Source organism: Lepus europaeus, chromosome 4, assembly GCF_033115175.1.
Source record: "Lepus europaeus isolate LE1 chromosome 4, mLepTim1.pri, whole genome shotgun sequence".
In the NCBI taxonomy this organism is placed as follows: Eukaryota; Metazoa; Chordata; class Mammalia; order Lagomorpha; family Leporidae; genus Lepus; species Lepus europaeus.
In genome coordinates this window covers 89108448-89130253 of record NC_084830.1, presented here as the reverse complement: position 1 = coordinate 89130253, position 21806 = coordinate 89108448, and the positions used below count along the sequence as shown (strand labels likewise).

General features: G+C 38.3%; 1 protein-coding gene across 1 annotated transcript in view; it reads left to right on the top strand.

Moving 5' to 3' along the window:
* Positions 1-21806, top strand: part of RP1 (RP1 axonemal microtubule associated) — a 293476-nt gene that overhangs the window by 126926 nt on the left and 144744 nt on the right. The window contains exon 15 of the mRNA XM_062189888.1: positions 19873-20050. Within this exon, the coding sequence (XP_062045872.1) occupies positions 19873-20050 (178 nt within the window). The remainder of the gene's footprint in view (positions 1-19872; positions 20051-21806) is intronic.

Genomic DNA, 21806 nt, shown 5'->3' with positions numbered 1-21806 from the left:
TAGAGGAAGGATAGGCAGGACACCCTGGAAGATCAGGATCCGGGGCAGGATGTTTTGAAGTGCAGATACTGGGCTGCACCTGGAAGGTTATCAGGAAGAAGGGGCGGGGACCCCCACCTGGCAGGTTATCGGGTAGAAGGGGCAGGGCAGGATGTTTCAAGTGCAGATACTGGGCTGCCCCTGGAAGGTTATCGGGATGACTTAAAGATACATATGCTGGACCTAGATGTCAACTCTTTAGGCCTTTGTCACACACACATAAGCTCATATCTGACTTCCTACATAACAGGTAAGGTTTGTTTTTGTGGTTTTCTTAATTTTCTCCAGCTTAGTATACAGAGTATACCAAGGTGCCATATTTTGGGGTAGTTTCTTGTACTACATCCTAATAATTATACAAAGACGAGATAAATCCTATTCTGGGTTTTCTTTGGAATTTACACTTTGATTGTGATTTCTCAGGCTGTCATGTGATGCAGGGGACAGAGAAACTGTGACACCCCACCCCACCCCACCGCCATGGTCTTGTTTCAAGCCTTGCCTCCATGCATGAAAAAATTCAAGAAGTAGACATAAAGGATGTAAGATTTATTTAAACATGAATCAAAGTACACAAATGGGAATGCAGGAAACCACAGGTGAAAAGGAGTATTTTAATTTACAAGATTGCAGGTAATCCTTTAATAGGATAAGTGTGTGCTCAGTGTAGGGCCTAACTGAATCTTTAAAGGAGATGCAGCTTGAGTTGGGACTGCATTATACACAATAATTTCTAGGAGCATCATGGAATCTGATGCATTTGTGGCTACAGAGCATGTGTTGGAATCCAGGAATTACCATGGCATCTGATGCATGATGGGAAGTGAGGTTCAGGTACATTATAGGTAGTGGGTGTGCTGAACCTGCAGCCATGTTGGATTGCTGTGGAAGGGGATGGAGTTTGCCAAGGAAGGGGGTGTAGTATGGGTGGTGCAGTCCTTAGCTCCCTCTTTCTGGCTCTCTGCCTATATCACATAGACCTTGGGGTCAGTTATGTATTGTTCTCTGGATCTCATGCAGCCAGTTGTTTTGTGCATATAAGAGCTGTGTTTCATTAATTAATAGAGGTCTGAAGGAGCACTCTTAGTCTGCATCCTGATAGTGTTTGCCAGTTAAATAACTTTAATTTTTAGCCTTTACTCTGGTATTTTATAGAGAAGTACCACCATAGAAAATCATCATTATCTTTAAATTCTGTTACTTGCATTGTAGCATTTTCTTTATGTTACTGGAGGTGGCAGTTCTTGTCTTCCCTTAAGAAAAGAATTTCAGGTGTGTGACAGAGATAGGCAGTAGTCAAACTAGCAATGTGTAATAAAGAGAATATACCTGGCAGGCTAGGTGGGCAACTTAGCAAAGAACCAAGGGCCCAGTCTGCATTCTCCCAGACTGGAGTTTTTATGGGTATGGGCTCTTCTCCCCTCTCCCTTTTCTTTCTGGTGTATTGCTGTGAAGAAGTTTTTCCAGGCACAGAATTCATAAAATTTCTCGTGGGGCTTTATGAGCACAAGGTGAGTGTATGGTTTTCAATTCTCCATCAGAAATTTTGGTACTGAGTCTTTTTAGTCAAAATACATGTGCAGTTTTTTTTTTCTCTTAAGAGATAGCATTGATGCATAAACATAAAGTATGTTATTTTTCACTTTCACTGTATGTTACCAGGAATTTCTAGACTGGAATGACATTACTCTTGAAAATAGAATGGTAACAATCTCATTAGTTACTCTAGTTTACATATGTTTAGAGGCTGTAGTAAGGCATGCTTGGGCTCTCCAAAGGGTTTTTTAAAGGATTTATTTATTTACTTGAAAGGCAGAGTTACAGAGAGGCAGAGGCAGAGGCAGAGGCAGAGAGAGAGAGAGAGAGAGAGAAAGAGAGAGAGGGAGAGAGAGAGAAGTCTTCCATCTGCTGGTTCACTTCCTAGATGGCTGCAATGACCAGTGCTGCGCCAGTCTGAAGCCAGGAGCCAGGAGCTTCTTCCAGGTCTCCCACAAGGGTGTAGGGGCCCAAGGTCTTGGGTCATTTTTGTACTGCTTTTCCAGACCATAGCAGAGAGCTGGATCAGAAAGTGGAGTAGCCGGGACACGAACTGGTGCCCATATGGGATGCTGGCACTGCAGGTGGCAGCTTCACCTGCTACACCACAGCACCAGCCCAAATCCAAAGAGATTTAACATATATTCAAAGGTAAATGGTAAGGCATGCTCATATTACTATGCTTTGTTATACTTTAAAAATCCAACAGTGTCATAGTCCTGTTAGTGACTGGACAAATGCTTATTGTAATAAATTGAATTGAATAAAAGCATTAATAGTTCCAATCTGTTTGCAACTGTACATTTGAAAACACTTCTCAATACATCTACATTTGAATCAAGTGATGCTGATCCTCTAACAAACATTTCTATTTTTATTGCTAGAAAATTATTATCCTGTAGGAGTAAATCATTTAATAGATTTTGGTATGGTAGAGATTCAAGTTAGCAACAAACAGCATGTGGGTCACTAGGGACAATTGTAAGGTTGTTAATTTAAAGAGAAAAAACAAGCCTCAGAACAACATGGGTGGAATGCAATAAGCATGAGTACAAAGATGTAGGAGTTGTAGGAAAAACAAGCTCAAGAGTCATCAGCATTTCAAAGACACTCACAGACACATCCTACGCTAGTGGGATATGCGTTTATGAGCAGGAGTTTAGTGTGTAGAAACTGGGAAAGATTCTCTCACTGTAGATTGATCCAGTTTGACTCAACTCAAAATATTTCTACACATGCAAATAATTTTAAAATAGTAATTTATATTTGTAAGAAGTTGAGATATGAAAGCATATGGATAGATTAGGTGTACACCATGCTAGACCAATAGGTTGCAAAGTATAAAATTTGGTAAAATTGAAATCAAGCTCCTATACAAGTGTCCATCTGTAAACCAGAGTCAAGATATCACCAGAAACCAGTTTCTGACCCTTAGCTCAAAGTGTTCTTGCCCTTCATTTAGGATTACGAATTAACCACTAATTAAAAAGAACTCACAAAATTGAAGGAATGTTGCAATTGGCCCAGAAAACTTTCCTAGTAATTAATATCTGGTGTCTTGCTTTGGGGAATTCTGGCCCAGGGCAGGAAGTAACTTCCACTTGCATGAAGTACCCTTGGCCATCATAAAATTCCCTGAAAAGCACAGTATTGCTAACCAATCAAAGGCAGGCCACGGGCACCACTGATTATCCAGGATCCTGGACACAATCTGAACATGTACTTCTCAGCCCCAAATTCAGTCTACAAGAATCTTCACCCATAACCTCTCAGGGAACCTAGGAATTAAGCGATAGCTGCCCGGCTTCTTGCTTTGCTTTTTGCAATAATCACCTACTTTCTTCTACCATGAATTTGTCAGTGATTGGCTTTCTGCATACTGGGCAAGCAGATCCAGGTTTCGGTATTCTGTAACAACTTCTCCAACTAGTCTGGGGAGTTGTTTTGTAACAGAATGTCTTACTCAGTTTTATGTAAATAATTATATCATGTTTTACCTAAAATTCTAAAGAAAACTGATTTAATGATATTTAATGAAAATAGCTACCATGCAGGATGAATTATTTTGTTTGAATTATCTAGAACATGGTCTTTCACTTCACTGTAGACCGCAGTCTGTGGATTAGCTTTGATCTTTACAGCATGGAAGAGATTTGAAGAATATACAAATGGCCATAAAGACAGCCAAAAAAAAAAAAATCCCCCATCCTCACCCTGCAGGAGCAAATAAATTTTAAGAAAGGAATAAATTGTCAAGTGTTTCATCTTAGAAACAAAAAAGCTGATGAATAGCATTAATAATATTCCAGTGGATGTGGCATAGGACAGTGAGGGCTGTCTGGTACCCTGGCCCTTGACATAACTTGAAGAAAGAATTCAGGAGTGAGTCTGAGAATAGCAAGTAGCAAGAATTTTGTTGAGAAAATAAATATACCCACTCCACAGAGTGGGGCCTACTTGAAGGGAATTGCTCCATCTGTGAATTGGGTTTAACGTCCAGGTCATTTAATGAAAGTGAAAGTATATTCTAAAAAGGGGGAGGAATCATAGTTTTTCTGGGAAGTAGGTGGAGATTTCCAAGAATCTAGCAACTGCCCCTCTTCACTCCTTGTATGGTCCAATGTTTCCTGCAGTGGAGGCTGGTAGGAGTATCATTTAGCATGCTAATGTATTACAGTGAGCATATAATGAGCTGTAGGTCAATCTAGGTCAGTCTTTGGACCCTAAACTGTTATGAACCTGGCAGTGGGTCTGTTTATATTCAAAGCAAAGGGAACCAAACCTATATCCTGAAGATACTGAGATAGGTGGGTCAGCTGCTTGCTCTGTCTCCCTGTCTCAAATAGAATTTCTGTCGCTAGGATGTGAATAACACACAAGAGAATCCTCCTTATTTATTAAAATGTCCTGAATTCCACAGTAAGGCCTGACAGTTGGTACATGCTCAAAATAGTGCTTGGGCCCCTGTATCTAAGTGGGAGACCCAGAAGAAGCTCCTGGCTCCTGGCTTTGGCCTGGCTCAGTCCTGGCTGTTGTGGCTATTTAGGGAGTGAACCAGCAGATGGAAGATCTTTCTGTCATTCCTTCTCTCTCTGTGTAACTGTGACTTTCAAATAAACATATAAACTTTAAAAAATATATCACAATGGTCAACTAGGAGTTAATTTTCTGAAAAGGAGCCCAATAGAGGGAAATGAGCATTAACTTGCATTACATATTCAAACATGGCTTTGTCCAGTCAGTATTTCTTGTTAAACACCCAGAACCCATATATTTTATTTCCCATTTGTATCCCTTAAATTAGTTTGTATTTGGGGTAGGGATGAAGCAGAGATTTTTAAATGAAGAAAGAGGAAGTAGAAGAAGCTCTAAATGTTTACTGTTGTGAAATTTAATCATATTAAGTTTTACTTTCATTCTTCTCACTAATGATATTTAATGGTTAAAAATATCATCTTTCAAGTATTATTGGAGGGAACAAATATGCACGTAACAGTGATCTAGAGAACATTAGCAAACCAGTAATGCCATTCAAGTTAGTTCAATTTCTTCTGAAGGTTCAGGAGAGACAGATTTTGGTGCTGGATATCAAGGGCTCTCTGTCTTGTACCCAAATTCTTGACTTTGCCTTAAGAAGGAATGCATGACTGAGTTGGAGATTAGAGAATAGCAAGCAGCAAAGAATTTTATTGAGAAAGCAAAAGTACATACTCCATACTCAGAGCCTGGGCTCACTATGAGGGGAGTGGTTCTATACCTGTACTGTGTTTTAACATCATATAGGTTGGTTAATGAAAGGGGATGCATATTCTAATAAAAGAGAGGAATATTGAAGCTTTTTCTAGGAAGTAGGTATCCTATAATCTAGCTACTACCATTCTGTTTTGCTCTTTTTTATGGTTCAGTGTTTCATGTCCTGGAGGCTGGTAAGATGTGTAATTTAGTATCCTAATGTATTATTATGAATACATAATGAGCTCTGTAGTTCTGTCAGGGTCAGCCATGGCCCTAATTTATATCTGCATGAATCTGGTTTAGGTAGAAGGTTTGTTTATCTCCAGGGCCTGAAGAAGAACCAAACCCATGTGCTGTAGACCTTGAGATAAGGAACTATCCCAAGGTGATTCAAACAGTTCTTCTAACTCTCTGTCTCATTTTCCCCTCAGAGAAGTCAATCCTTAAATATTAAGGGATTGGTGAGAAGAAAAGATCTGTCTTCTGTAACTTCTTCAGTGCTGCTGTCTCTACCTACCAAGGGCATAGAATTCTCTGGGCACCTGATCTAGAGGTTCCAGCAGTGGAACTGTTGAGTCTGGCTCATTCACCAATGGTCAGAATCCTTGAAGAATCCTTGAATGACCATGAACTTGACATGGAATTTTTTTTTTTAAGAGAAGACAAACTTAACAAGCAAATTGAGCAGACAAGGGCTGAAAACCAGTAACAACATTACAGTCAATAGAGGGCCTAAAAGAGGCAGAAACCAGTTGATGTGTAGAAGGGTATCCTTTATTACTTGCCTGGTGGAGTCAGCTGTTGGTTCCCCTTGTCCAAAAGAATGTAGCCATTTCTTTCTTTCTTTCTTTTTTTTTTTTTTTTTGACAGGCAGAGTGGATAGTGAGAGAGAAAGAGACAGAGAGAAAGGTCTTCCTTTTTGCCGTTGGTTCACCCTCCAATGGCCGCTGCGGCCGGCGCATCTCGCTGATCCGAAGCCAGGAGCCAGGTGCTTCTCCTGGTCTCCCATGGGGTGCAGGGCCCAAGGACTTGGGCCATCCTCCACTGCCTTCCTGGGCCATAGCAGAGAGCTGGCCTGGAAGAGGGGCAACCGGGACAGAATCCGGCACCCCGACTGGGACTAGAACCTGGTGTGCCGGTGCCGCAAGGTGGAGGATTAGCCTGTTGAGCCGCGGCGCCAGCCTGTAGCCATTTCTTAATATTTAATTCTACCATACCTGAGTTGTTGATTTAAGTACAGCAGATTTTTTAATTATAGTGCATATGTCACTTTGTTTATCTAGCAAATATTTAAGGGCAAGCTTGTTGTCAAGAACCATGCCAGCCACGGAGCCTTGAGAGGTCTGTGTGTGACTAAAACGTTCATCTGTAGCTTGGGCCACATCTCTCATGCCAGAGTAAGACTTCATGATGGCTTCATTGTAAGTAAAGCCTCCCCAAGGAACAGCTCACCCAATGAATGCCCCATACCACCCAAATCAGCCCAATGACAAATTTCTTTGGGTTTGGCCTGATATTCAGACAGATTTGCCATTTGGAGCCAAGGTTCACATTGAACACTCACCTCTATGTAGCTGTCAATGCATTGACAAAAAGTTCAGAGAAAGTGTTGGGTATAATATGGGCTTTTAAGATCAAATCGGTTGGTGGGTGTTATGGCTAGCAGTTTAAACTGCTGCTTGCTTTGTCCACTTATTATACCTTGGTGCTGGTTCAAGTAACAGCTTCTCTGCTTTCTTTTTTTTTTTTTTTACTTATTTGAAAGTCAGAGTTACACAGAGAGAGGAGAGGCAGAAAGAGAGAGAGAGAAAGGTCTTCCATCTGATGGTTCACTCCCCAATTGGCCACAATGTCCGGAGCTGTGCCGATCCAAAGCCAGGATCCAGGGGCTTCCCCTGGTCTCCCAAGCAGGTTCAGGGGCCCAAGGACTTGGGCCATATTCTGCTGCTTTCCCAGGCCATGGCAGAGAGATGGATCGGAAATGGAGCAGCTGGGTCTCGATCCGGCACCCATGTGGGATGCTGGTGCTTCAGTTCAGGGTGTTAACCTGCTGTGCCACAGCGTCAGTCCCAGCTCCTCTGCTTTCAGTCAAGGTTTCTATTAATGTATCCTTGGAGGCTGATGATAATGGCTGAAGGACTTTGGCCCTTCACTGGGAAACTAAATGGCTTTCAATGGATTTCTTGGTTTATGGTTTAGATTGGTCCAGTTGGAGCTATTGTGGGCATTTGGGGTGTGAACCAGTGGATGGAAGATCTCTCTCTCTCTCTCTCTCTCTTTGTCTTTCTGTCTCTGTCACTGTGTGTTTCAAAGAAAAAGATTTGAAAAAAAATCAGTTCAATAGTGTTCTCAGATTATGCAGTCCCTGAGTGGAGCACAACTTCTTAAGGGCAAGGTGGAATTTCCAAATTTCATCATCTGTTTTAACCAGGTGAGAGTTATTAAATCTGCATTGGGAAGAGGGAAGCTCCCCCTGTAACCCCAGACCTTTGGAAATCCCTGCTATCTGTTGGGCCTTTGAATATCTCTATAAGCACGGTGTTGGCGAGAAAACCAAGTCACCCCACCCAGTATTATATTACTGACTTCTGTGACCCAAGGGACACCAATGAATGTAGTTTGAGGTGCAATATTAGGATGAATTTGGTTTAAGTGTAATAGAAAATCTTGAAAGTTCCAGCATGTGACCTCCTTGTAATATCCTTGCTGAAGGGATTTATATGGGGTGCAAGAAGAGTCATTGTACTTAAGAAACATCAATGGGTGGTAGAGGAGACAGAATATATTGGGATTAGTAACTATTGAGTATATAGGGATCAGAGCCTTGTTTATTATTCTTAAATTCTACATCATTTGGTTTGTTTATAGGTAGAATGGATGAGTTACAAGGACGTTGCCAGGTCTTGTAAGCAGATACCTGAGGAATTTTGAGATTATGAGTTATCCATTGCCCTTGAACTGAATGGGATTGTGTCCTTTAAAAGGGAATGAAATGAGGTCTTTGAGTCATATTTGGCTAGGCTTGATATTCTTTGCCTTTTGGGTTTCTTGGCTTCCCAAATTATTCTGAGCAAAAATGTATCTTGGCATAGGTGACCCTTAGGAAACTAACTTCTTTAGTTCATAAAATCTGTACTATGGTGCCTAGTTTATTCAGTCTCTCTCCAGGAGGGATATTGGACAATCTGGCACTGTCAGGAAACGATGAGAAAATGTTGTTAAGTCTCCATTTTACAGATTAATCTTTTAGACCTTTACTTCCTGTCTATTTTAGTAATGGTACAAGAGTGAGAAGTCATGGGGGATTCCAAGATGGTGGAATAGGGAACACCTAATTGTACCAGGCTAGGGATAAGTAGTAAAAACAAAATTGTAAGAAGTGCATTCTCAGGAGAGAATTAGAGAGAAAACTGCAATGGAAATTCTGTGGAAGGAAGAGGAATGCTGGAGATCTGGTGTGCAAGGTGTGGACATGTAACACAAACGTGGACACAACAGATGACCTCAGTAACTAAGAGCCAAGTAGCACCAGCTTTGAAGCCTGAGGTGAGATCACATGCAGCAACCCATGCCACTGTTGATATAGCTGGAAGGAGTATGTGGCATGAGTCCAACCTGCAGCTCTGAGGGGGAAAGGGTTACCTCAGACCTAGTGAAAAAAAAAAAGGGGGTGTATTTCTCTCATCTAATCCCCCTCTGTAATGCCCAGCAACCAGCTGAGAGAGAAAGGGCACCATTTTGGGAATAAGCAGCAGCTGTGGAAGCCCTTCCGTGTGCACACAGCAACTGGCTGACAAGACACCATCTTCTCAGCAGTACTGATGGCAGGAGCTCTGGTGCAGTTGGGGGGGAGGGGGAAGATGGCAACATTCGACCTAAGGCTTTGTGTACACATGTCATCCAGAGATTCTAGCAGAGGGAAAAATCCACATTCCCCACTGTCCTTGAGTCTGGCTGAGAGGAATGACAGGGGGCTGGGGACCTTTCATTACAAACAGAAATTAAATTTGTCACTGCTTATGCAGCCTTTCAATAGATGCTTAAGGATTCAATAAGATCCCAATCAAAATCTTTTTTTTTGATCCCAATCAAAATCTTTCTCAGATTTTGGAGAAAGAATGCTAAAATGCATATTGAAATACAGGACCTCGAATAGTTAAAGCAGTATTATACAACAGAACAAAGCTGGAGGTATCATAATACCAGATTTCAAGACATACTACAAGGCAGATATAACCACAAAAGCCTGGGACTGGTACAAAAGCAGACTGATGGACAACGGAACAGAATAGAAATGCCAGAAATTAATCCAAGCATCTATAATCAACTTATATTTGACCAAGGAGTTAAACCAACCCCTGGACCAAGGATAGTCTCTTCAACAAATGGTGCTGGGAAAACTGGATTACCACATGCAGAAATATGAAGCAAGACCCCATCTTACATCTTACACAAAAATCCATTCAGAATGGATTAAAGATCTAAATTTATGACCTGATAACATCAAATTATTAGAGAGCATTGGGGAAACCCTGCAAGACACTGGCACAGGCAAAAAGATCTTGGAAAAGACCCCAGAGGCCCAGGCAATAAAAGCCAAAATTAATAAATGGTATTACATGAAATTGAGAAGCTCTGTACTCTAAAAGAAGCACTCAGGAAAGTGAGGAGACAACCCACAGAATGGGAGAAAATATTTGTGAACTATGAAACTGATAAAAGATTAATATCCAGAATCTATAAAGAGCTCAAGGAATTCAACAACAACAAAGCAAACAATTCAATTAAGAAATGGGTAAAGGACTTGAACAGGCATTTTTCAAGAGAGGAGATTCAAATGGCCAACAGACACTTGAAAAATGCTCAGAATCACTAGCCATCGGGGAAATGCAAATCAAAACCACAATAAGATTTCACCTCACTCCCATTAGAATGGTTTTCTTACAGAAATCAACAACCAACGAAGGCTGATGAGGATGTGGAGAAAAAGGTACCATAATCCACTGTTGGTGGGAATGTGAACTGGTGCAGCCACTGTGGAAAACAGTGTGGAGATACCTTAGAAATCTGAATATTGACCTACCATATTACCCAGAAATCCCACTACTGGGATTTTACCCAAGCAAAAGTAAATCAGCATATGAAAGAGCTATCTGTAACCCCATGTTTATAGTGGCTCAATTCACAATAGCTATGATAGGGAATCAAAGTATACTGAAAATAGAACTTTGTAAAATTAAGAGTGGGAGAGGGAGGTGGAAGAAGTGTTGGAGTATGGTCAGGTTTGAGTGTAGGGTAGGAAAATATCACTGTGTTTCTATATCTGTATATATGAAATACATGGAACTTGTATACCTTAAATAAAATTTTTAAAAAGAGTGAGAGGTCCAAAGAGTGGTTGTCTAGTTGTATCTAATAAAAAAAAATGATTTTTCTTACTTGCCATGTCAGGTCATTCAAGGCTCCTCAGCAGGGATAGTCAAGTATTCCAGGGAGTCTAAAGGCCCCTAGTCATTGCTCATCTCAGCCATTATGGTAGGGAATACTCCAGGTCCCCTTTGAGACTCCAGGCAATTCCAGTGAACTTCCTGTTGGTAGATGAGTGCTTCCCTCTTCCCCATAGCTGAGGTGGTAGTTTTTCCAATGCCTCAAGCATTGATTTTGGTGGACAGTCTTGTTAAGCCAGAGTGGTGCTCCAGCCTTCTACATGGCATCCAAGTGAGAGACTTGGGGCCCAGTGAACTGAAGCAAATAGAAGAAAGAAAGATAGTGGTTATTGGCAGATGAATATGCTCACAAGACTCATAAGAAGAAAGATCAAATGAGATGTGTGCATTTTGATTTGTCCTGGAGTTATCTCTAATCTCCTGGTTGACTCTCGAAGAAAGATAGCACCAGACAGTGAGGGCTTGCTGACTGGTATGCAGGTTTTTGACTTTGCCTCAGGAAAGAATTCATGAGTGAATCAGAGAATAGCAAATAGCAGGCAGCAAGCATTTTATTGAGAAAGTGAAAGTACACACTCCACAGTCAATGCATGTTCACTCAGAGGACTGACCCTTTCTCTGTAGTGTATTTTACCACTATATGAATTGTTTAATGAAACAATATATATAATGAAACATATATATATATGTTTATATATATGTATATATGTATATATATGTATATATATATATTAGAATATATACATATATATTCTAATAGAGGTGAAAGATATTCTTTTTTTTTTCTTCGAAGTACAGATTTCTTGTAATCTAGTGACTGCTTTTTTGCTCCTTTTATGCTCTGCTCTTTGTCATTGTGGCTGGTAGGTATGAAATTTCACGTGCTAATGTATTGCAGTGAGCGTATAATGCACTGCATATCAACCTAGGTCAGCTTTGGCCCCCTAAACAGGTAGAAACCTGGGCCAAATTGCAAGTCTGTTTGTCTCCAGAGCAACAAAAGTAACCAATCCTGTATCCTGCAGAGCTTGAGATAACAGGAGCTACTCCCAGGTGACTCCCTCTGTTTCCATGATTCAATTTGAGCAGAGTGAGTGAGTCAGAAGAAATTTCCCAAGAATGGTGTATTTTAGATGTAATAATTCTATTTTACTTTTTGTTATCAAAGAATAAGAGAAGGTTATTTTATAGGAAAATATGAACTTAGAAATTCACAAAATAGAAATTTTCTTAAAGCTGACAGTTATTGAGTTTTCTACTGAAAGGCAGAAACTTCTTGTTATAAGTGCTACAGTAGCTATAGCAAGGAATGTACTCTGCCCTCAGGAAACTTGGAAGTTAAGAGAGGAAAAGGACAATGTAAACAGATAATTACACCACAATGTGAACGGTACATCAGAGGTAGATACTAAGTTGGTAAGCAAAGAGACATGTCTGAGAAAATGTTTTCAATTACATGAGTCATGGTCACTTAGACCTGAGATCTTTAAAGAAAAATGACAGCTTTTTCAGTAAGGTATCTGTTGTAAGCTTGGATGATTATGGGTTGAAAATGATATTAAAGTTCATAAATCCTGCCTCTGTGTATAAGATAGGCTAGTTTATGGATAACCCAAAGTTTAGAAGAATAAGTATGAGGTTACTGTAATGAAATAAAATTTGGCTTACAAGCCCTGAAGTTTGCCTGAAGTGCAACCATGGTTATAGCATTTTACAATCTATTTAATTCAGTTGATTGATTTTTTCCTTCAAATTAAAGCTTGCATATCTTGGTTTCTATCAAGTTCAAAGGTTAGTCACTTATAGGTCATTAATAATGAATGAGAGTTTTATTCATCCATTCATTCATTCGTTCGTTCTCCTTATTTCATTCTTGATTGTATCTGAATGCAAAAACTTTTTTTTAAAAAGTTATCAAGAGAGTACACTGGACAAACACTGTTCTTCAGGCCCACATGCTTCTCTACTGCGGTGTGACTAATTTTGTTTGTCTCTGGAAAAATCTATCATTTATAATAGCAAATGAGACCTGATACTACAGTCTTAAACATTTAAACATTTGGCATAACATGAGGCTTGAGACTCCTAAATAGGCTTTGGTCGCATGGGTCAAGACTCTGTGCCCAACTTGTAATGAGTCTAGCCCTCTCCCTTGTCACTAGATCTCTTAGTACTGAATCTGCCATTAAGGCATGGGGTAACTCTGCATTCCTGATGTTTCCGTACACACTGTGGTGAGTTAGGAAGCTACATCTGTGTCATATTTTCAGACTTCTTCCTCAGATGATTTATGTCCACCTTTTGTATAGTCCCATGAGACAGCAATATTATGCTAAACCATGGGATGCTGTAACTAGAATTTGTGAATATACTGGGACAGACACTGAGATCCTAAGATCCACACCTTCAAATATGTGGATGTTTCTCCTACCATATATACCAAGGGTAATCTCCAAATAGGATTAAAATAAGGACTTCCATTTCCGTCTTCTAGTCTGTTTACCCCAGGACTCTACTCCTAGCACCAGATGTGCTTTACTTCTTGTGGAGTAGAAGTTTCTTCTATGTCATAAACAGTATCTACATTTTCAGTGGCTTCCTCATATAAACTCTATGATGTCCAGTCTTCCAGGGCTAGCTCTAAATTTAGGAATTCTAATTTTTGAATTTCTTTTGGCAATATTTTCTGTCTCCCTAAATAAACGAAGAAATAGCATAAGACATGAGAAATACAAAAATGTTTCGTGTTCATAGTTGATAACTAAAATCATCAAAATGACCATACTACCAAAAGCAATTTATATATTCAGTGTGATCCCAATCAAAATACCAACAACATTCTTCTCAGATCTATATAAATTAATGCTGAAATTCATTTTGGAAACAAAAGAGATTCTGAATAGCTAAAGCAATCTTAAATAACAAAAACAAAGCCAGAGACTTCACAATACCAGATTTCAAGACATACTACAGGGCAATTGTAGTCAAAATAATGTGGTGCTGGCACAAAAATAGACATGTAGACTAATGAAACAGAATAGAAACTCTAGAAAGTAACCCATACATCTACAACCAATTTTTTTCCAAAGGAGGTAAAATCAATCTCTGGAGAAAAGATAGTCTATTCAATGGATGGTGCTGGGAAAATTGGATCTTTGTGTGCAGAAGTATTAAACAAGACCTCTACCTTACACCTCATAAAAAGATCAACTCAAAATGGATCAAGGATCTAAATCTATGACCTGATACTATCAGATTACTAGAGGAGAGCATTGGGGAAAGTCTGCAAGACACTGGCATAGGCAAATGCTTTTTGGAAAAGATCTCAGAAGCACAGGCAACCAAAGAAAAAATAGACAAATGAGATTGACATCAGGTTAAGAAGCTTCTGCACTGCAAAAGAAACAAAGTGAAGAGGCAACTGACAAACTGGGAGAGGATATTTTCAAATTATGCAACTGATAAAGAATTACTACCCAGAATCTATTAAGAGCTCAATAAACTCAACAACAATCAAACAGTCCAGTTAAGAAGTTGGCAAAGGAACTGAATAGACATTTTTTAAAAGAGGAAATTCAAATGCCCAACGGAAACTTAAAAAAATGTTCAGGATCACTAGGCATTGGGGAAATACAAATAAAAATCACAATGAGGTTTCACTTCACCCCAGTTAGCATGGTTCTCATACAGAAATCAACAAGCAACAAAGGCTGGTCAAGATGTGGGGGAAAAGATAGCCTAATTCACTGTTGGTGGGAATGTAAAATAGTATAGCCACTGTGGAATGGAGATACTTTAGAAAGCTGAAAATATATATATATCAAATGACACAGCTATCCCACACCTGGGAATTTACCCAAGGGAAATGAAATCAGCATATGAAAGAGTTATTTGTACCCCCATGTTTATAGCAGCTCAATTCACAATAGCTAGGATATGGAGTCAACCCAGATGTCCCTCAAAGAATGAAATCTTTTCTTTTGCAACAAAATGGATGAAATTACAACCATTATACTTAGTGAAATAAACTAGTTCCCATAAAGACAAATGCCATATATTTTCCCTGATCTAATAGAGTGACAAGAGTAGAGTGTATAGGAGTGAAAATGACATTTTGAAATTTGATGATTGTTTATAACCCTTGTCTCTACTGTTGAAGAACAGTGTTTTTCTTCTTTTTACTATTTGTTGAACTCTTTACTTAGTGTAAAGTTAATCTTATGAATATAAAGTAAACTGAAAGTAGATCACTTGAAAATTTTTAAAAAACCTTCTTAGTGCAAATAAAAACACTTTTATTTCCTTTATTTGCTACAGAGTTCTTGAAGCCCTTCTATTTGGAAACAAAGCTGAACAAACATTTATTTGTTCTAGGCTACATTTTACTTACCTAAGACACATGAGCATTGTTGATCTAGGAGTTAAGAGAACCTTGGGACAGTTAGCAATGAGAAAATATTAGTTTGATAAGTCAAAAATAGTATCTTTATTTCAATTAGTTGTTGTAGTTATCTAGGTATGAGATGAGGTCTGGGAAGTAGTAATAAAACTGAAGTGTCTGAGCCAAGTTTGATAGATATTTTTATGGAATATTTAGTAATAGTGGATGATTGAATATTGGTGTAAAAACAAAATGAAAACAATCATGAATAGAGGGCAACTTTCTCATCTTCATAAAGCACATCTAAAACTTTCTCACCTCGTTAAAATATCCACAACAAACTTACATATAAAATAATACTTAATGGGTAAGAAACTAGGTGCTTTACCCCTAAGATTAGGAACAAAGCAAGGGTGCCCCCTCATACTACTCCTATTGAAAATTTTACTGTAGTCATAGCTAGTGTAATAAAATAGGAAAAGGAAGTAAAATGAATATATATTGGGAAGGAAGAAATAAAAAAATTCTCTTTTTTTACAGGTAATATTATTATGAAGGAAATAACAAAGAGTCAGCAGAAATTAAACTAACAAGTGATTATAACAAGGTCATAGTGCAATTGCTTTCTTATACTAGTAAATAACAATAATTGAATTTTGATGTTAAAAACACCAGCTACATCACAAAAAATAAGGTGTGAATTTCACAAAATATGTGCAAGATGTTTATGTAGAAATATATGAAACTCTGATGAAAGAAATTAAAGAAAATCTTTTTAAAAAGAACAGATAGTCCATGTTTATGGATTTGGATATTCAAGCCTAGTGTCAGCTCTTACCCACATATTTTCAATATAATAGCAACAAACTATTTTATAGATATTGATAAACTGGTCATAAGTCTATATGAAAAGCAAAGGTTCAAGAATATCTCAAAAAACACTGAAAAGAAACAAAATCAGAGGACTTGCCAAACTCAATTTCAAGACTTACTGTGAGGCTGTAGTGATTAAGACAGAGTGGTTTTGAAAGAAAAGATGCAGGAATTAATAGGACAGAATACAGAGCCTAGAAATGGACCAACACAAGTATTGTCAACTGATACTTGGCAAAAGAATAACGATGATGTCTACATACAAAAAAGATTCTAGACTTGCATCATATGCTTTCACAAAATTGAATGTAAATGTTTATAGCAGCTTTTTCCATAATCACCTGAAATAGGGAATCACCAAGATGTGCTTTGTAGCTGAATGGATATTCTGGGGTATACCCATACAGTGAAATATTGTTCAGCAATTAAAAGAAATGAGCTATAAGCCATGAAAACATATTGAAGTAACTTTAACAATTCATATTACTAAATGTAAGAAGCCAGTGTGAAAAGGCTACATATTATATAATTCCAATTATATGACATTCTGAAAAATGCAAAACTAAGGAAAATGAAGTCAATAGTGGTTGCTAGAGATTAGATAAGAATGTGGAGGGGATGAATAAGAGAAACATAGTGGATTTGTGTGCCACTGTATTGGGAGATAGAAGACATTATGCATTTGACAAAATCTATAGGACTATATAGCACAGAGAGTGAATCTTAACATGTGTAGATAAACATTGTTCAGAAGTCTCAGGAAAGAATGCAGATGGTGACAAAAGTCATTCATATGAAAGAACTGAGAAGAGGATGATGAGAATAGGTACTGACCTATCTCTGTAAGTAAAGGGAATCAATAAGACTAAAGGCAAGAGGGAATTGCGTATGAGTACTGTACTCTAGAAGATGAAGTTGTTTCTCATGGGGGTGTATGTTAACAATTCTGACCTGTACTGAAAATTTTCAAGGACTGAAAAACAAGGAAAGTCTGGGAAACTGCCATAGCAAAGAGGAGCCTAAGGAGACATGATTGTTACATGAATGTGACACCCTTAATAAGATCCTGGACAGATAAATAAAGACATTTGGTAAAAATTAAGGAAACCTGAATAAATTATAGGCTAATACTAATATATCAGCATTGGGTCATTAATTGTAACAAACATATGGTATGAATGTATGATGGTAATAATAAGGAAAATTGAGTGTAGACATTTAAACGGGAACTCTGTACTGAATTTTTCTGTAAATCCAAAACTTCTAAAAAGTAAGTTTTACTAAAGAAAAATAAAAGGAATCTCCAATACTACATGAAGAGGTAGAATGCAGAACAAAGATCATGTTAATAGTTATTAGAAAACAAGAAAGGGATTCATAACTAGCTAATTGGGTAAATATGGGATTTTTCTGTTGGAGAGGTATTAGAAAGACATTCAAGAAATGTCTTGAAGGCAATTTAACATATGTTCATAAAATCCATCAGTAATCCCCGTGATCTGAGATAAAGCCCAAACTCCCTAGGTAGTATACACACTGAGCCTACTTTTCTGCTCTTACCTTCTCTCTGGTGTTCAGCAATGTCAGCAAGCTTATTCATCTACATATCATGCTGCCTGCTGCCTCTCTGCCTTTGTTCATTCCCTAGGTTCACCCCCAGCTCAGCTTTCTTTCCTTAGCTTGGTGTTATTTAATACTTACTTCACCTTCTCCAGGAAGTCTTCCCTGATTCTCCTGAATTTGGTGCCTTTTTTCTTCTTTCCCCAAACCCCAGGAGTCTGGCTGTATCCTATTGAACTTATTGTCAACTACATGTGTAGTTGTCTCCTGTACTTGACCATAAATGAATCAAGGCCAGAGTCTTACTGTATCCATAATGAGAACTAGAGATGAAAGTTGCTTAATTCATATTTATAAAATGAGAAATAGAAACAGGCATGATTCTTACCTACAAGAAGCTCATATTTGAATGGAGATTAGGATGTAATTTTCTGTTATAGAAAGATAGTTTTCTAAATTTCTATCAATTTTCTAAAATAATAGTTGCTAATGAAAATTTTAGTTTGTTATCAAAAAAGTCATTTTCTAGAACTGTGAAATATTATAAGAAAACTTTTACACAGCAGAAGATGAAATATTTTCCAATATTTGATTATTAATATCCTAAAAAAGGAAGAGGTGATTTTAATGATCTGATAGGTATAAGGCTTACTCCTAAGCACCTAATTACTGAATGTTTTGCCAGATGCTCTGTGTAATTTGTGTATGGAAACTTGGTTTATATTTAAGTGTAAATGGATTTATGATAAAGAATTACATTTTTCCTCTTCCCATCATTTTAGAGTACAGTCATGCACTGAATGATGGTATCTTGTCAATGACAGACTACATATGTGATAACAGTACCATTAGATCACAATGGCATGGAGAAATTCCTATTACCCAGTGATATCATAGCTGTTGTAGCACATTGTGCTACACCCAGGTTTATGGCGAGTTGTCTTAAATACACCTGCACTGTCAGTGATATAAAAGCATAGTACGTACAGTATGTCCAATACATAATACTTGAGAATGATAATAAGTGATTGCTATTGATGTATGTATTTGCTATACTATTGTTAAGTATACTACTTATGAAGAAGAACTTACTTTAAAGTAGTGAACTGTGTTATACCAGATGCAGCCTCATATATCTCATGTTTACTGCACCTGTTGATTGCATAATTTTCTCTTCTGCTTGATTTACTCTGCTATTTTGTTCATCATGGTCCTTGGGAGTAATAAGCTGTGTCATACACACGCACGCGCGCACACACACACACGTTACACACATTATAGAACCTGGATGTGTCATAAGTTTTTCCATTAAGTTTCTGTAAGTCCAAGCTACAATGTTCACATAATGAAGAATCTGTCCTTAATGTGTTGTCCAATGTGAAGCAATGCAATAACTAGTACTGAAACAGTATTTTTACACCTTGTGTTTCTGTGTGGGTACAAACTGATGAAATCTTTACTTAGTATATACTGAATCGATCTTCTGTATATAAAGATAATTGAAAATGAAAAAAAAAAACTTGGTGTTAAATTGGAAATTGCATAGAAAATTAATCAATTCTTAAAAAAATATGTAGGATCTCTGTCCTTAATGTGCTGTACATTGTGATTTAATGCTATAACTAGTACTCCAACAGTATTTTTCACTTGGTGTTGCTATGTGAGGGCAAACTGTTGAAATCTTTACTTAATATATACTAAACTGATCTTCTGTATATAAAGAGAATTGAAAATGAATCTTGATGTGAATGGAAGGGGAGAGGGAGCGGGAAAGGGGAGGGTTGCAGGTGGGAGGGAAGTTATGGGGCAGAGAAGCCATTGTAACCCATAAGCTGTACTTTGGAAATTTATATTCATTAAATAAAAGTTTAAAAAAATAAATAAATAAAAAGGAAAAACAAAACAAAAAAAGAAATTGGTTACTGATACATTTCTTAGAAAGTATCCCCACCAAGCAGTGCATGGCCATTTTATGAAGGGTAAAACTTCATATTTTAGTGTACTGTGTTCAAGTCTATAGGTCAGCCCCTCTGAAATGAAACACAGCAGACACTACACTGTCCTTAAATGAAGCTCCTTTGTGATTCAGGGGGTTTTCCTCAAAGGCATGAGCCCTTACCTCTGCCTATCAGGTGGTCTCTGTTTCTAGATCTTAGGGAACTTGACGAAACACACAGTACAATTAACAGGAAAATGTTCTGAATTTATCATGATGTTTTGATACTTAAGTAAAACAATATTCTTGCAAAATGACTGGTTTCAGTGTTGGCTCACACTTATGAAAGCATGTATTGATTGTAGGGTACAGGAGATGTTGACTGTCATTTTAAAATTAAGAAGAACTTGGAAAATGCATCCATAAGTTTGGAATCTACGAGGAGCCCCGGGTTGTTTGTTGGACTTCGATCAGATGGACAGACAAGACCAGTTGTTTATACCAAGGATGAAAATGTTTGCTTCTATCCACAAGTCATCCAATGTATGTTTTCTCTGAAATACTTTGGTTTTCACTTGCTGTGTGATGATTTAGGTACAGTGTCTGATACTTTAATCACATTTTTACTAAGAAAATCTCTACGATTTAGCTTTTTTGATTATAATTCTAGGATCACTGGAAGAAGAACATAATGAAGACCACTTACCTCAAATTTTAGATAATTAATGTCAGATATAGAGCTTTTATTACATTTAACTCCTTTACATCTTTTAATTTGTGTATTTGAATTCATGTGTGTGTGTGTCCATGTGCATATTTGAATCTTTTTGTTATTTAAGAATATCTCTGCACACTGAGAGAGGATGAAGCTGTTAAAAATATTCAGGTTTATTACTGTTTTTTTTTTAATAATTTGAAAGTCAGAGCAGGGGTGGGGAGAGACAGACAGACAGAAAGAGACAGACAGACTGAAAAAGATCTGCCATATGCTGGTTTACTTCCCAAATGCCTGCAACAGCTGGGGCTGGACTGGGCCAAAACCAGGAGCTGGTAACTCAGATTTTGGGTCTCCCATGTGTGTGGCAGGGACCCAAAAACTTGATTCATAGACCTGCTACATCACAAGGTGGGTACATGTTAGCAGGAAGCTAGAATCAAGAGTGGAACTAGGACTTGAAGCCAGGTACTCAAATACGGGATACCAGTGTCCCAAGCAATGCCACATATCCACTCCCATTGCTTTAATTTTTAATTCTTACAGTATAAAAGGAGATTAAATGATTATCAATATCAACAGGATTTGAGCTTTGCTTGAACCCCAAGGCTAATGAATTACATATTGTGGTTATTATTTGTAAAGATTTATTTATTTACTTGAAGGTCAGAGTTACACAGAGAGAGAAGGAGAGGCAGAGATAGATGGAGAGAGAGAGAGAGAGAGAGAGAGAGAGAGAGAGAGAGAGAGAGAATGTCTTCCAACTGCTGGTTCACTCCCTAATTGGCTGCAACAGCCGGAGCTGCACCTATCCAAAGCCAGGAGCCAGGAGCTTCTTGTGGGTCACCCATATGGGTGCAGGGGCCCAAGCACTTGGGTCATCTTCTACTGTTTTCCCAGGTCATAGCTGAGAGCTGGATTGGAAGTGGAGCAGCTGGAGCATGAACCAGCACGCATTTTTATTGCTGGAACTGCATGTCGGCAGCCTCATCTGCTATGCCACAGCACCGGCTCCCATATGCTGGTTTTTAATTGTCTCAATGTTTAGTTTGCTGACTAATTTGTACCTGGTGTGGGTCCATAAAATTTGTTTTAAATCAAACTCTGAATAATTATCTTAGCCAGCCTGACTCTTCTTTACTTTTGTTTTTTTGTATGAGTTTACCTATATGTGTGTGTGTATGTGTCTGTGTGTGTATGTAAAATATACTAAAGAAGATAGTGTAAAGTAAGAACACAGCCTTATTTAGCACTGGCCCTATTGTTTGTGGTATCTGCCTTAATTACTTCTCAGTGTTTAGTTGCCACATTCGAAATTTTACAAATCACTGGGCTAGTATACCCTAAGTTACTGCCATCACTTCCCTAATCCACAGGGTGACACGGAGTACATTCCTGATCAGCAAAATGCATGTGCTACTGTCTATGGAGCTCTGATGGGAAACAGATGACTTGGAAGCAGGCAGAAGGATATACGCTAGAGTAGAAGAAGAGCATTGGGACATGGCTAGCAGGGGACAGCCACTGACTGGAACAGAAGGAAGGAATGAAAAATAATGAGGGAGCAGAAAAGAAAAGAAGAGA